The 16399-nt window shown below is 37.4% G+C and overlaps 1 protein-coding gene across 2 annotated transcripts in view; it reads right to left on the reverse strand.

The window, feature by feature from the left end:
- PCCA (propionyl-CoA carboxylase subunit alpha) overlaps positions 1–16399 on the reverse strand; it is a 271887-nt gene that overhangs the window by 219463 nt on the left and 36025 nt on the right. For both annotated transcript variants that reach the window (XR_008428960.1, XM_053933606.1), the window contains exons 5-6: positions 12535–12648; positions 10992–11045 (exon numbers count right to left, since the gene is read on the reverse strand). Coding sequence is in view for 1 of the 2 variants with exons in the window: in XM_053933606.1 (XP_053789581.1) it covers positions 10992–11045; positions 12535–12648 (168 nt within the window). In the remaining variant the exon portion in view is untranslated. The remainder of the gene's footprint in view (positions 1–10991; positions 11046–12534; positions 12649–16399) is intronic.

The raw sequence follows: 16399 nt of genomic DNA on the forward strand, positions 1-16399 counted from the left end.
AAAAACCACACCCATACAAAGGGGATCTTCAAATTTTGTGTATGAAAGAAATTATTTAAAGACTATTTGGTTAAGCAAGTTCTTCAAATGCTTTACTAAATAACATTTTTGATAGGGACACACAAACAGATCGCACTCAGCACTGACTTTCAAAAGCTAAATTAGGTACCTGAATCAGCCTAAATTAAGTACCTAAATCCCTCTCAGTAAGGTTTCTGTCTAATACTAGTTCAGCTATAAGTAAGTTAAAAGTTTATCAATTTTGGTTGCTTATTTTTTTTCATATCCTTTACCCAATCCCAAGCTACCATCCCTTTGAGTCTGCCTTCATTCTGAGTAAGGCAGAAACTTGTTAACTTGTTTCTGCTAGAATCAGCTGAACTAGCCTAAAGACTTTCATAGGGGAGTTAGAAGCAGGGGATATATGATTTGTTTAAACACAGATCATTTTAACAGGACAAGTTTACAAAGTGACTAGGTGTCACTGTCATCCCAGCACATTCAAGGAAGGCAATAACCCCTCACAGGGACAGGCAGTAACAAGACACTGGGAGCAGCCATCTCTTGGTCACAGTCAGAACTGAGGTCTGACCACAGCTTAGTAACCTGATCCTTTGGAGCAGAACACCAGCTGGCCTTCATGGAACAAGAAGCACTTGCTATGTTCTACACAAAACACATCGCCTAACTTTAGGAAATTAACTTTTACACTTGTGTTAACTCAAAACTTCATTGCTAGAGCATTCCAACTGCTAAGTATTTTAGCGACTTTCCCCATAACTCTAGCAGGAATTGTGCAGTGGATGCAGTACTTTAAGCTACCAATGTTATTGATGGCTTTCATTCAGTCTGAAATAGAAATGAATGAAATATACTGTGAAAATGGACAAAGCTTATTTGTAAGCAAACCTGAAGGCTGTGAAAAGGCAGATACATGCATAAGAATGAGCAGGAAGTATTTTAAAGGAATTTTAAAGAATTCCAGGGAATTCTTTAAAATATTTGCAAAATGAACCACTAAACATGATAAGGTGGCTGCAAGCAATCTATTAAATTCTTACTCTTACCTGGGGGTCATGATTCCTGCTGCACTCAGTAAAAGCTTTCATTGACAAAATCTGACAAACGAGGTAAGCTACTATTAAAGTAGCGCTTATGTCGATACATTCATAGGGTTTTTTGTTTAAGCAACTCTCCTATGAGGAAAGGCTGAGGGAGGTGGGACTGTTCATCCTGAAGGAGGCTAAAGGGGAGCTCAATGTATATAAATGCCTGAAGGAAGAATGCCAACAGAACAGAGCCAGGCTCTGCTTAGTGGTGTCCAGTGACAGAATCAGAGGCAAGAAGCACAAGCTGAAACACTGGAAGTTCCCTCTGACTATCTGGAAACATTTTTTTTTTTGACTGTGAGGGTGGCCAAACACTGGCACAGGTTGCCCAGAGAAGTTGTAGAGTCTCCACCCTTGGACAGTCAAAAGCCCACAAGACATGGTCCTGCCAACCAGCTCTGAGTATTCCTACTTGAGCAGAGGGGTTCAACCAGCTGATCCCCAGAGTCTCAACCATTCTGTGAAATAAAGACTGTATTTGATAGCTAAAGTAGAAACCAGGTCCAACTGAATTATGCATTCCACAGCCATACAATAAAAATGTGCAACCAGCTGGAAGATATTGTAACAATCTAGAGGATAGTAACTGAATGACTAAGAAGTTAAAGTGTCATTAAACAGGTTAAAGACTGAAAAACCTGATTTAACACTGACATGCCTGAATACAGTGTCTTAATTCACTTTCAGCAACCAACTGCATCTGGCATATTAGCAGTGATTCTCTCAACATGCAGAGGTAACTGGAGTAGGTCTCACACCACAGAGAATAACCAGCCCAGAGAGGTTACATGACAGTCTCCTGCCCAGGAAGCAATACTGGAACAAGGGAATCCTATAGTATACTAAACAAAGAAGTAGGTTAAGTCTCATAGCTGTAGAAAATATTCAAAATATTTGAAAACTTTACAGTTCAGCACCAACATTACATACTGTACAGATATTAAGCACAAAAGTTTTAATCAAGACAAATACAAAAATATAAAAGAAACCAAACAGATGTATAAAATAAATTATGTTTATAAATCTAAGTTCTAATCATTCAACATGATGTTAATCGCTAATTTCAAGAAAATAGTTCCTGAAGATTACAATCAAATATGTACTATGAAAAACAAGTCCCCCACAAAAAAAATCTGCCCACTCCAGGATAATAGGTCATCTTTAGAAACACATTAACTAAAAACCTTTCAGCTAGCATCCTTTTCCACAGCTAGTGTAGAAGTCACTAAAATTTCAGAATTCACTAAAATTGAAATCAGGAAGAGCCAACTATAGGGCGTCAATTAGGAATGAAGACTCAGCAGGGTGTTGTCATTTTTAAGTCACTAAACCAAAAGACACAAACACATTCTACCACCACAACAAACACAGACTGAGCTAGGAAGGGGACCACTGGAGGTCTTGAGTGTGCTGGAGTCCAGGACATTCCTCTGGCTGTCCTGGCTGTCTCGAGACCCTGGCAGGGGGCTTGGGGACCTTGGCAAGAAGTCAAAAACACCTGTGGCTTCAATTTTAGCCCGTGGGAGAGGCTGCCAACTCTATATGAGGAATTACAAACCAAAAGGGTTTGAGTAGTGTAATAGGTGAATTGACACCAGGTGGAAAAGTAGAATTTTGGGGTTTTTAGAATGTGATTCAGGGGAGGAATCTGGGCATGTCCTAGCCTTTTTCTCCTCCTTCTCTTCCTCCATGTCTTGGTGTGATGGTAACAATTTTCTATTGGTTTAAGGTAGAGATTCACTGTCTAACATAGGTGGTGGGCATTGGCACAAATCTGTAAACACGCAACACGTAATTTTGAGTATATAATGTGGGAGTCGCCCAAGGCGAAGGAGCAACTGCTACGGCTTCTGTACTAGGCGGACCTCGGCAGGTCAGAGAGAGAAAGTTTTAGATAAGAAAAAATAAACAACCTTGAAAACTCAACTTCACGCGTTCCAGACCTCCTCTTCGGCTGCCGGGCTAGGGGAACAAGGACTTTTACGATTTCGGGGTCATTGCAAGCAAGCAAACCCCGACACTAGTGCGACCTCCTTGCTCAAGAAGGGACTCCTAGAGCATATTACTCAGGATTACTTCCACACAGTCTTTGAATATCTGCAGGGAAGAAGACTCCACTTCTCTCAGCAACCTTCACCAGTACTCAATCACCCTGACAGTAAAGATCATCTTCATGTTCACATAAAACTTCCCATCCATCAGTTTCAGCCCATTTCCTCTTGTCCTACTTTTTGTACCACCAAGAACCTGGCTCCATTCTCTTGGCACCCTCCCTTCTGATGGGATTACAGGCATTGATGAGGTCTTCTCTCAGTCATCTCTTCCCAAGGCTGAACAGCTCCCAGAGAGATGCTCCAGTCCCTTGATCATCTTTGTCACTCTCCACTGGACCCTCTCCAGGACTTCCTATCTCTCTTGTGCTGAGGAGACCAGAATTGGACCCAGCACTCCAGATGTGACCACACCAGGGCTGAGCAGAGGAGCAGGATCACCTCCCTCATCCTGCTGTCCATGCTCTTCCTGATGCACCCCAGGATACCATTGATCCTCTTGGCTGCAAGGGCAGTGCTGGCTCAGACAGCTTGCTGTCCACCAGGACCTCCTTCTCAGAGCTACTTTTCAGCCAGTCAACCCAAGCTAAACAAGCTTCAAGTATTAAATTTAAGAACTCCCCACAAAAGTAACCACCTCCTAGCCTTGGGATGAAACAGACATAGCATGTTCATATCTTTCCCCATGTAACACACCACTGTCAATAACAAAAGCCCTTGTGTACAAAAATACAGCATCCTGCAGTAAGACATCTTAGCTTATAAAGTATATGTTCAGTAGACTGATTTTGGTCCCATTGCAATTAGTTTTCAGCAACAGTAGAGAACAGAAAAGTCATATTGTGATACAGAAAATTATTCTACCACACACATTATTGCTTCAATGTAAAAAAACCCTTTACTAAGTTGCATTCTTCTTTAAAGTCAGAATTAATTTTCTTGATATGCATATTTTATGAAGAATACATATAAACTCAAGTATTCAATCTGTAATGTAGATGTACTGAACACAGATCATCAATCACTATAAAATACATATCTTCTTAAAATGCAGGCAGAAAACAGAAGCAATTATTAAGGAAACATTGTTGAATTCCAAGCTGAAGCTTCATCTGCCTTGCCACAAACGTGAATTAGAATCCACAGAGCAACAGACGTTCTTATTTCAAAGACATATCTCTTAATTATTCATGTTAAATCCAACTCCACTGTTATTAATGGGACATTTAAAACTGATTTTAGAAACAGAGAAAGACATCACATTTTCAAGGTTATCACACAAGCTTATATCAATTTTACAGAGCAGGACAAATTAACAAATCACCATAGATCAAAATGGTCAGAATTTATCATAACCAGACAAGCTTTTCTGCATGACTGCAAATCAATAGTAAAGAGGCAGAAAAGTGAAAGGAAATAATATTACCTGTGTAAGAAGAAGATTACATAGCATTTCATTTGCATGTCTTCTATTATTGCAATGAGGAAAAACACAAGTACACACAGTTAATATAATTGCAGTTGTGGAAACATTTTCATTCTCACAACCAGACAGCAACAGTGAAAAAAAGAGGACAGAACAAAGTATTTTTGAAAAACAGGAAGGATTCCTGTAAGTCTGGAACTAAGTACTATTGCAGTGACACTGCACATCAGGAAATAATGAATTTTTACAAATCAGGAGTCCATATATCCATTCATCTGCAGAACTACACACCCAAATAAGCATGCCAAAGTACTGCTGTTGAAAGGCATCTCATGAGAAACATTAAATTACTTACAATAGCCCGTATAGGCAAAAATATCTCTAATATCTTCTTTAATCACATGCACAGCAGTAAAACATTGGTCCAGAAGCCATGCAAGTCCACAGTTCATCCACCAAGAGTCTCAAGTTGCTAGGCACTACTATTCAAATCAAAAGGTTTTGTGCTTGCATTTTTCCTAAGGACAGTTGCACATGTTAAAGCTTTCAAACTAAGCCACTTGAAGAAAAGACATAGCTTTAAAAAACACAAGTTAAAAAAAATAGGTCAAGACTGCCATGGCATAGGAAGCTGCCTAATCACAAAAGAGATTAAGAGAAAAAGTATTAATATTATGAAGTCTAGACAAAAGAATCAAAAGGGAGGAGAGTACTTTTGTCAAATTACATGAACCTTTGACAAAACACTACCCTGCATTATTAAATACATGCATATAGGTTATACACATGTACCCACAAGACCCATAGAAATGCATCCTGAGACTTAAGTTTAGGCATACACCTGCCCTTGAAAGAAATGCTCTAGCTATATACAGCAGTTCTCAAGATACTTATTTGAAATTTGCAACAGGGTAGAACTGGCATCAATTTGTTTTGTTGCATAGCAATCTTAAACAGGACACTGATGATGTACCATAAGCCACCAAAGGCTTTTAGCAAAGGTATTTGAAGTTTTCTACAGTAAAAGAGTAACACAGCCTTCCTACTTCCACCCTAGTAAGTGCTAAGCAGACAGTTCAGATGACTCCATTTCATTTTTCTAGCTCATATGGACTAGTAATGTCTGACAAACACTGCCCATGATTTAATACACACACTATTTGTTTCTCCCATGGATTTCACCCAACCAGATACAGCGGATTTAGATTCTTTTTCTATGAAATAAGGTTTGCTCAGAATTAAATACAAGAATAAAAGTAACACTCACAAGTATTCTGCCTCAAAATAAAATAAACATCAAAATTATAGGTTCACAGGCAGAGCTCTTCTGGGCAGCAAAGTGGTGACCTGTTCACTTAGGCCAGTACATTGCCTAACCTTTATTACCCTGTACAGACAAAACCTCCAGACTCCAATAGACAAAGCACCTTAAGCCACCACAGGCACTGGTAGCAAACACACTGCTGGCTTTGGTAGGCAATGAAACTCTGGCCTGCAGAGTGCAGAACACACATTAAAAGCTCTGTTTTCCCCACTCCTTGAAGTATACAATCTCTGCCATAAGCAGCTTCTTGATACCAACTTCCACTGCCTTCTTTGGACCACCTTTTCACTATTTGGGAAGCACAAATGCTAACCAGTCACAAGAGTTGTCAGGTAAAAAGCTAATGCATGTGGGAACAGCATGAGAATCATACCAAATGTTTCTCAAAAATTTAACATCCACTGAACCACAATGAAGGAACCTCACAATTTGCTTACAAGTAATAAACCATGCACAACAATGGTAAAGAAACACTCCTGCCAGTAAGTTTACATTTTAAATTGTGAAAATCCAATAATTAGCTGTGCATAGGTCTGTAGATCTACCTGCACAAAGCTCTTCACAGGTCAGACAGAAGGTGACAAGCTGTTCTTTGGTTTACCTTTTCCTTCTCAAACTTAGGAGCCATTTACAAACATGTGATCAACCATTTCCATATACATTGTTTGCCCATTTATTTCAGACAATACATTGTTGGGATTTTTAATTCCACCAAGAATGTTAATCTAGCTTCAAAGGTAAAGAAAAATAGCACTGGGTGCTTTGTTCTCCCCCAGTCACGTCAAACAGTAGCTGTTAAAAAGGCACAAAAGATGTATACAACCAGGTTTCACTAGAAACTCCAAAAAGATTTATATCTTATTTCAAAATTGAATGCTTTTTTCTCACCATGTTTATGGCTTCTATCCCAAGGAGTGGATTTTGGCAGAAGGTAGTGGCTGGCTATTTTTGTGTCAACAGAGCATCAGAATACTGTCAAGGCTGCATTCAGAAAAGAATATTCCAGATAAAGGCTGCTTTTATCGTTTTCAGATAATTTTATGCACATATCAAATCATTTTCTTGGAGGAAATACACCACAATCCACAACCTTTAATGAAAGCACAAATTCTATCACATACATACAAGACATCAAAATACACTGAAAATTTATAATCTTGCAAACTGATATTTTTCATACTAGGTTTGCAAAATAATAATTCGGCTGATTTTTTGTTTATTTCGTTTTTTACAGTAGCATCACAAGGGACTTTCATGGCAGTCAGTACAGTGGAAGTTCATTTGTGTTTCTTTAAATTAAGAAGAAAATTGATCCCATTATGACTAACTGCAACACAGAGTCACCATGCATCAAGGTTATGCTCCTTTCCAGGAAGCAGGAAAGGATCATAACCTCAACTGCAGGAGTAAGACTCCTACTTGCTATTAACATCAGATAGATAAGCAGTCACACTGACTCTGGAATAATGACTGTGCAAACCAATCACACACTTGCTTTCTTCTCACTCTTTTTTTCATCCAGACCCCAAAAAAACACAAACAAACAAACCACACACCAAAAAAAAAAAACCAAACAACCAAAACCACAACAGAGTCACTGGGACCATGGGCCAATCCTCCCAAACTACTCAGCATATTAAGAGACCCAACTCAGTGCTCCCATCCCCCCACCAAAACAGCTGCTCTGGAGGTCTACAAGCAAGGAAAGAAAAATGGCAATTTCAGAAAAGTGTATCTTTCAATTACAGGTCAACCAAAAGGCTCATCTTAGTCTCGGGCCTATCTCCTTCCCAAAGTCCAAAGACCTGCTTTAGGTAACAGAGGTGACAGAGCTTCTCAGAAAAGGTCTGTATTAATTTTAAAAAATAGGAAACATTAAGCAAGCTAACCTAAACACAGAGGTCACTAGCAAACTTCTAAAGCAGGACAGGAACAAACTGCTCTTGCAATTCTGCACAGCATCTGGCAAAGGATACTAGCAATTTTCTTTTTAATGCAGCAATAGATTTTAACTTCACCTTAACATTTATGACAATACTGAATATTATGCAATTATTCTTTGAAAATATATTGAAAATATATTCAAATGCATAAACTAAAAGTACCAACTTATTTGCTGATTCTAAGGAAATACATCCACTTACATAAACCCATATTTTGTTATTCTACATAATATTATCAGCATTATCATAAAATCATCAAAAGATTCCATGTTCAAATACCAGTCTTTAAGAAATAGACCTTAATATTTATAAAACCTTTGACAGACTCACTCACTATAAATGCTATGGATCTCTTTTCTATCAGCCAACAACAGCAACCAAGTAGATACACAAAGACAGGACTGAATGCACCAATTTGTTTACTGAATCACAATGAACAATATGCCAGATATTCACCCACTGATTGTTTTTTGGAAATTTTGTTTTGGAAACAAAGGATCATTTATTGTGTCTCCCTTGCCCATTTTAATGGAGAACAAAATTAAGTTTCTGGAAAAAAAATAAAGATCAGCAATTTTCAATACTCTAAGTATCTACCAAATTCTTCAAAAGTACTGTCTACAGCTGTATCCTACTCCATGAGTCATTCAGACAATAATGAACAAAAAGACATGCTTTTGTTCAAATCACACACAGTGAGATTACATGTGAACTGACCCTCCATGCGTTAATTGAAGACAAAGCTTTGCTTTGAACTCATTACTGTTCTTACAGATAGACTGGCAAGTTTAAAAAGTTTAATGTCCTTCTCAGGTTCCCAATTTAAGAAGTTTGTTTTAAAAGTACAGATGCATACTAGGAAATAAGCCCAAGTTTCATAAGTTCCATCACTACTTTCAGTGCAAAAGAACAAAATAGTGTGTATATATAAAGAACAGGATAGAAAGAAAAAAAACAGAAGAAAAATGTCTTCTGCAACTTCATAACAGTTTAACAACATAACAGTTACAGTCTTCAATAAAGAAAAGAAACAGCAGGCAAGTTTTCCGCCTAACTATATTAATCACAGTGTCTTGAAAAAAATGTAAGCTGCCCTAGGGATAAAAAGATAGATCATTTCACCAGTTCTCACTAGGGGTTTGATCTTCTAGAGCCACTGACATCAAGGGAAGCATGATTATGTCTTAATTGAGCCTTTAAATAGTGCATTTCAGAAAGCAAAATTACATTACCTTGTTTTATTATATTTTTAGAGAACTGAACACACCAGGTTTCTGAAACATAATTAAAGCTATTCTGAGACTGCAGCACCAACCAAAAACTCAAACATGTTTTTAGTCACCACATTATTTCAGGAAATTGTTCAGAAACTTTCCTAGGATCTGAGTGAAAAGATGAGAAATAGGAGGGTGGAGAGGATCTACAAGAATGTCTGTACTTTCTCCATTTCTGCTTAATCCTGCAAAAAAAAAATTGTTCCTGTCACATTACCAACATTGTAACTAACATTACCACACTATTTACGTTTTATTGTTAATAACAACCACACCACTGCAGAATGTGTCTGGTTCAGAGTAATAGCTACCAAATTTCCAAGCTCAGCAGCAAAACAAAGCAAAATAGCATAAGTGAACACTTCAATTTCATTAATTTTTTTTTTTGTTACTAAAAAACCAGGAACTGCCTACTAAAGCCAGTTATCCTGCTGGTCTAAACCACTGAGAACAGAGTTTGTTATAAATTAAGCCAGAAATCTTCCCTGTAAAAAGAACCTCTGGTACACGAAGCAGAACAGTGATAAAAGAAAGCTGCTAAACTGCATGAAAATAACATGTAAGAGATTACCCCAGATTTGGTAAATCCTGGCAAACACCAAGTGTTTAGAATTCCTTTCAACTTTAACATCACCAGCACCCAGCAGGGTGTACTCAGCATCCCACAGAACCTGCACTTGTTTTCGTCTGGGAGCTTAAAAAAAAAAGAAATCACAGCAACTCAAGTATGAAATTTTTAGATTTCATTCTCAAATAGTCTCCTTAATAAGCAGGTGGCATTCTCTAACACCAAATAATCAACTAAATAGTAAGGGTCTATATTACAACTAGAACTTAAACCTAAAGGAGCAGAGTCAAGGAAGGTATGTGGAATACCTGTTCCACAAATGCTAAGGAAAAAGAAGCACCATTTAAGAATCACATGCTTCATCTAAGTTTTTTATCCTGAATCAAAAAGGTGCAGATTTTTCTCAAAAGCAGAAACAATTTCCTCTTGCTGCCTGTAAAACAAGGTATTTCTTCAGCTACATGGTTCATTTACCCCATAACAAAGTTGGTAGCTACAATGGCTTTTTACTTTGAACTTCAATGTAGTATGTGCTTGTCCTTATTCTGAGCAAAACCAGTAGACAATAACACATGATCTGCAGGGACTACACATACAGCATTCACCCAGGACTTTGTTCAAACCTTGTGCATGCAACTTCCTCCTAGCACTCCCCACACTTTTAAGCAGCTGCATGAAAGCTTTTGGAAAAAAAATAACATCAGACCATGATATACAAAAACCTTACTGAAGTAAAGAGGTTTTGAGCAGTAATTTTATAAATTCAGACAAAGTGAAAACAGCACCCTCTTGACTCTTTGGTCCTTTCAGAGAATGCAGCTCCACAGTACAATACCACCAGCAGAGAAGCCAATTTTTAAACAGCTTTCGTATTCCCATCCCAAAGGGCAGTTCAGCACCTACTCAGGGCTGCTGATACAGCTGTTCACCAGCTGTGCTACGAATCACCAAGATGATCACTTAAAGCCAGATACTTTTAACCTAGATCATTTCAGTGACCCAGTTTTACAGAGCAGCCTCATAAACTGCCTCATAGTCCAGGCATAAGCAAAAATCCTGAAAGGTTTTTACATACTGGGTAAAGTTCTTATGAACAGACTTCTCCCAAAAGAAAACTCAGCCTGCAATTACATCCTCAAAATGCAAGGAATTCACATGTACAGAAAGCATACTGAAATCCCCTACATTCAAGTATCTTCTGGATTTGCCTTGAGTTGGTAGCTTGATTCCTTAGATACCTTGAAATGAATATGTGCCATCTAGTGCATCAGTCACAAACAGATAAAAATAACTTACCAAACGTCTAGCAAATTCTTTATTTTCTGAAAGAAATCCATATCCTGGGTGTACCTTGGAAGACAAAAGAAAAAATTCAAGCTGATCAAGTTCTGAAACCAGACACCAAAGTCACTAGCATATTTTCAGATACTGGTGATGGTGAAGTAGATCACTAAGCATTTAAATAGGTTGAATACCTTAAACTCTCTTAACACACCAATTTTTCTGTCCTAACTCAAGTTGTTGAGCTTTCATTTCTGAAACAAACTTTCCTTATTTAACTAGGGAGAACAGGGTTGCTTGCAGAGCAAATGGAGCTGTTTGCAGAGGAAATGGACATTCCCTTTGGTGATTTGCCTTTTGCTCTTTTCAGCCCCATTGCAGATTTCCTCAAAAATGCTCATCCACACTCTCCTCAGTAACCACTGTAAGGTACTCTGTATCCCAAAGTATTTCCAGCACTAACCACAACAATGATGCACAGGTTCACAGTCACAGTAGTGACCCTGGTTAGAGAGCACAATATACTGTCTTCATTAGTCCAAGTCAAGTATCTTGTGCGCCTCATTTGCTACTCACACCCCAATATACATTCAGCCTAACGACTTGAGAGGAGCATGAGAAAGTTTCCACTTTCCTTTTTCAAGTCACAAGATTCTTGATCTAATATACTCTGACAGATAAGGCATAAGCCATTTTATTCACCTCTTTTAAAGAGCCAATAACTGGGTTTCATATTCAGGAAACGCAAAGGGAAGAAAATACTGGTTTTGCTTCTGGCCCCTAAAGGCACTGTACCAAAACATCGTGTTAGAAAGAAATCAGAGTGCTGATCCAACTGTTCAAGGGTAGTTAGTGTTGCTGATATATACACATCAAATTTCATTTTAATAAATGCTCCGTGTACAGTGGCTCTGAATAATACATTTACTTCAGTGACAGAACAAAGAACATTAGGAATGTGAACATGACTACATATTAGTTTTTCTTACTGATTTGTATTAAGCTTTGAATCTCTGGCCAACTTGGAGGGGAAAAAGGCAGACATGCCCACATTTACACAAATAAGCTAATGTGCATTTTGTAAACCTTCTGAAACAAAAGCAATTATGGGATGCACCATTTACCTTCCTGCAAGTAACATTTACAGAATATAGGAAGTGATTCAAGTGAAGTTTAAGCAAAAGCCCTTCTGGACACACTTTGTAAAGCATTCAAAAAAAGCCATTATGGCATATAAAGGGTTAGCACTCAAAACTAATTGGAATTTTTTTTTTTCCCCCCACAAATTTGGAAATGAACTGAAGCTGCTCCCTGGTGTGAAAGCTGAATCCAGCAGCCACCTGCAGGATCAGCGACCAGTGCTGCCAGATGCTACAAAGCCTTTGATTTCCAGTAGCGATTTCAGACACATTTAACTCATGTGACATGAACTAACTGGAACAGCATATTCAATCACTCCCCCTCAACACACCTTTAAAAAAAAAAAGAAATACAAACTCTGGTTTTTCTGCTTTGTATATATGAAACAGCTGCAGCAGATAGACACATTCAGACTCACAGCTTGGGCCCTGGTTTTCCTAATGACTTCCATGATGGCATCCATGTTGAGGTAGCTTTTGCTGGTGGGAGCTGGGCCAACACAGACAGCTTCATCCGCCATTTTCACGTGAACCTGAAGAGGCAATATTGTGCATTAACAGATGCTCCCAGCAAAAATAATTAACATCACCCAGTTACATGCACACAAATCTGATTGTGTCAAAGATCATTTACATACCATAGCCACTCCAAAATACACACTGAAATTACCAACACTGGCATACAAGTACTTGCACAGTAAATCTCATTTCATTTAACTCTGAGCTTAAGTCACTGTCAAAATGTTTTATTCTAATGTTCTAATACATTATTTTGAATTTGATTAAATAAAATCAAGACAAATATAGTTTCAACTTTCTATACTGATGATCTATATGTAAATTCAGACTAAAAACTACTTTGTTACTTGTAACCAGGGTAGTCTAATATCTTAATACTTAATAACAAACATTCATGACCAGTTCTAAGCAGGCTCCCCAGGAAGTTGGGGATAATTAGAGTGAATTGAATGAAGGGATGCAATGAGTGTCCCTGCACAGCATCAGGTCAGCACCATGCACAAATTAAAGCCTATGACTAAAGAGTTCAATATCACTACACGTGAACCAGAAAATCTTGAGAATTATTTAAGCAGGCTCACATTTGATTTCTAATCCATTGTATCCTCATTTATATGCATTTGCCAAATATTTTTTAGTCAAACAAAAAAGGGACAAACATCTCCAACATTTTACCAAGAATACTAAAATAGCTAGGTTTGGAGTTAGAAGTCTTCTTACATCTCACAATGCTTATCTTTAAGTTTAAAAAGTTTCATTAGATTGGCCTTTAACATGTTTTCAGAGTTCAGAATACTTTTCTTTCAAGTAAGATACACATATAACCATGAAACCAAACAACCAGTTGTTCCTCATTCTGCTTTTTGTAAGCTCCCTTTCAGTATTTATTTAAGAAAGCATGCCATTGTTTAAACTATGTAAGATTGTTAGCTGTCAGTAAGATTTATTTAGAATGACAATTTGACATTTCCAATGCTTACCAATTTTTAAAACTAATTGATACTGAAAATATATTGTCTAAAATCAGTGCTCTTTTAGAAAATTAGTATTAACATTTGAGAAATATAACACCCTGAGATTAGTTCAGCTGGCCAGAGCATGGTGCAAATAACACCTAGCTTGTGGTTTTGGTCCCTGTATGGGTCATTCACTTAAGAGCTGGACTCCAATAATCCTTGTGGGTCCCTTCCAACTTGGTATATTCTGTGATTCTGCACAATATTTTTGGTTTATTATCAGGAAATTTTGTTCCTTGTGAAAAGGAATTTTATTTGCAAGTAATATAAGGGCTGTCAAGTGTGTCAAGTTAGAAGTTACATAGTCTGGATACGCTATTGGCTCATTCAGAAGAAACAAGACCAGAAAAAAACAAAAAAAATCTACAAACAAGCAGCAGTGAGATAATATTTTGAACAATATAATGAGAAATAAATAGCAGGTAAATATTAAAAATGTATAAAAAGGAAAAGAACAACTTACTAAGCATTTTCATTTTTTATTCAGTTTTATTGACCTTTTGTGAACTTGGGAAATGTTAAACCTACCAACAAGAAGCATATTAACTTGCCACCTAATTCCATGTTTCTTTCTGGAGGCATCTCAAATAGCTTCTGAATTTGCTATAGTCTCAAGTATATGAGAGTTCACACAACCTCCTGGAATCACCATACATTTCACATTTTAAATACTGCTTCTGTAAAGTTACAACTGTTTTGTTTTAACACTACAGCATTGGTCTCACAATATAAACAGAGCAAACAAAAAAAAAATCTTAGAGCAGTAGCACAGACAATCATGCAGCAGGTTTTTGTGCTTTCTAGTACACACACCTTAGCAACTAAGTAATCTATTTTGATCAAATGCTATCAAGATCAGCCTGTGTCATCCTTCCTGCAGCACTAAGTTGAAGAAACAGCACCTTTATCTCCATGATCAGTTTATATGCTTAAAGTTGTTCTGAATCCCAATGTGGTTTAACACATTCTAAACAAAGTCATTCAAGCTTAAGCTTAATTAAGAATGTATGTTCTACAAAACCAAAAGCTTCCTTAAAGAAAAGAACTAAATATTGTAAGCTATTTCTAGGCATTAAGATGAAAACCCCACACCCACCCACTTCCTGCACTAAGAAACCAACAGAGTCCCTCTAGTCCCACTAGAACCAACACTAGTCCCACAAAAAGCAGCCATAGAAGATACTGCAAACCAATTGATTTTATACTTATAAACAGTCTTGTGCACTTTTCCCCAGTATTCTGCCACTCCTTTCTGAAATGTTTCATTGCTATTCAACTCTGGAGTTTCAACTCTTCCTTTCCCACATTACCCTGTAACCTGGTAAATCCATTTCTCCTTGTTCACCTCACTGCATGTTGTTGATGCCTTCTCTAGTTGAGTGCCAGTTCAGCCTTGAATGCACCAGGCAAATCTCTCAAAAAAAAGAGGTCTCCATTCCACCTCCACTAGTTAAAACCTCCAGGTTTTCAGGATCCAATGACAGCTGGGAAGATTTTCAGGATCCAGCCGCATTTAGGGGGCTTCTCATATCTACTTTTATTATGAGTTCATATCTACTTTATTGTGAGTAAACCAGCACACAAACTGGAAATCTGCTACTTAGTAATTCATAATGACAATTCCCCTTAGCATTTAGATTTCTTTGACATTGCACTGTAGTTCATTAAAAATATCACAAATATTGCAACACAAATATCATAGATTTTTTAGTACAGTACAAATGCATTTACTAGCAAACAGTACAACAAAAGGCATCATTTGAGTCTACATGACAACTGAAACTTTCAGCCTACTACCAAGTGCTGCCTACTTCACACAGTAATTCCCTAAACCTTTACCTCTGCAGAAGCTAACTTATAATGCAATCTTCCTAGACAGTACAAAGAATCCAGCAACTCCCCTTCCTCAACCACCACAAATTTCAAATATATTGATTTTCAAATTCAAGGATTGCTTAAGTACTTGACTTAAATCACACAATCCTAGGTATTCAAAACCTGTCCCTAACAGTTAAAATCTCAGAAGTGTAATTCATCCCTTTTCTGTTTTAGTTCACAAAAAAAAACCAATGTCAACAAAAACAAAGAATCAAGTCCCAGGAGGTCCCTGAAAAAGTGCAATTCCTTCATAAATATCTAAATTGACCCTGCAATCTCAAGCACCAATGGATAACAAAGGCTGGAAAACAGTCAAAACTAAGTGCTTAATGGTTTATACTGCAGGTTTTAATCATATTGGGCTACCTGGGCCTCAAGAGAGAAGTCTCAAGCAGCTACCAAGGACTTGTTATGTTAGAGAATACAAACAACTGGAAATCATGGAAAGACATCGTGTGTGTAAAAGAAGTTTAATTTCTGTAAAAGTTTTACACTTTAAGTAGTCTAGTTCAGGCTGATTATATTTCAAAAACCACAAAACCAAACTCTACTGAATCATCATCTTATAGAACCTCAATTTAATTCAAAAACAAAGACGAAATACAGTCACCTTTGGAAATCCAAACCAATCACAAACAGCCAACCAGCGCATCACACTCCTGTGTCTATGAGAAATAAGTTACTAATAATAAAACTCTAGATTTAACAAGGAGTCCGAGCAGAACAACATTAGAATGAATACTATTAAATGGTGTAACTACTTTTGGATTAAGATACAAAGTCAACTGGAAATAATCTGAAGTAGAACCATTATCTTATTACACAACATCAAGCTTATTCTTTCAGAAGCAAACAGCATAGAAATGATCTC

The sequence above is a fragment of the Vidua chalybeata genome, chromosome 2, assembly GCF_026979565.1.
Source record: "Vidua chalybeata isolate OUT-0048 chromosome 2, bVidCha1 merged haplotype, whole genome shotgun sequence".
Classification (NCBI taxonomy): Eukaryota; Metazoa; Chordata; class Aves; order Passeriformes; family Viduidae; genus Vidua; species Vidua chalybeata.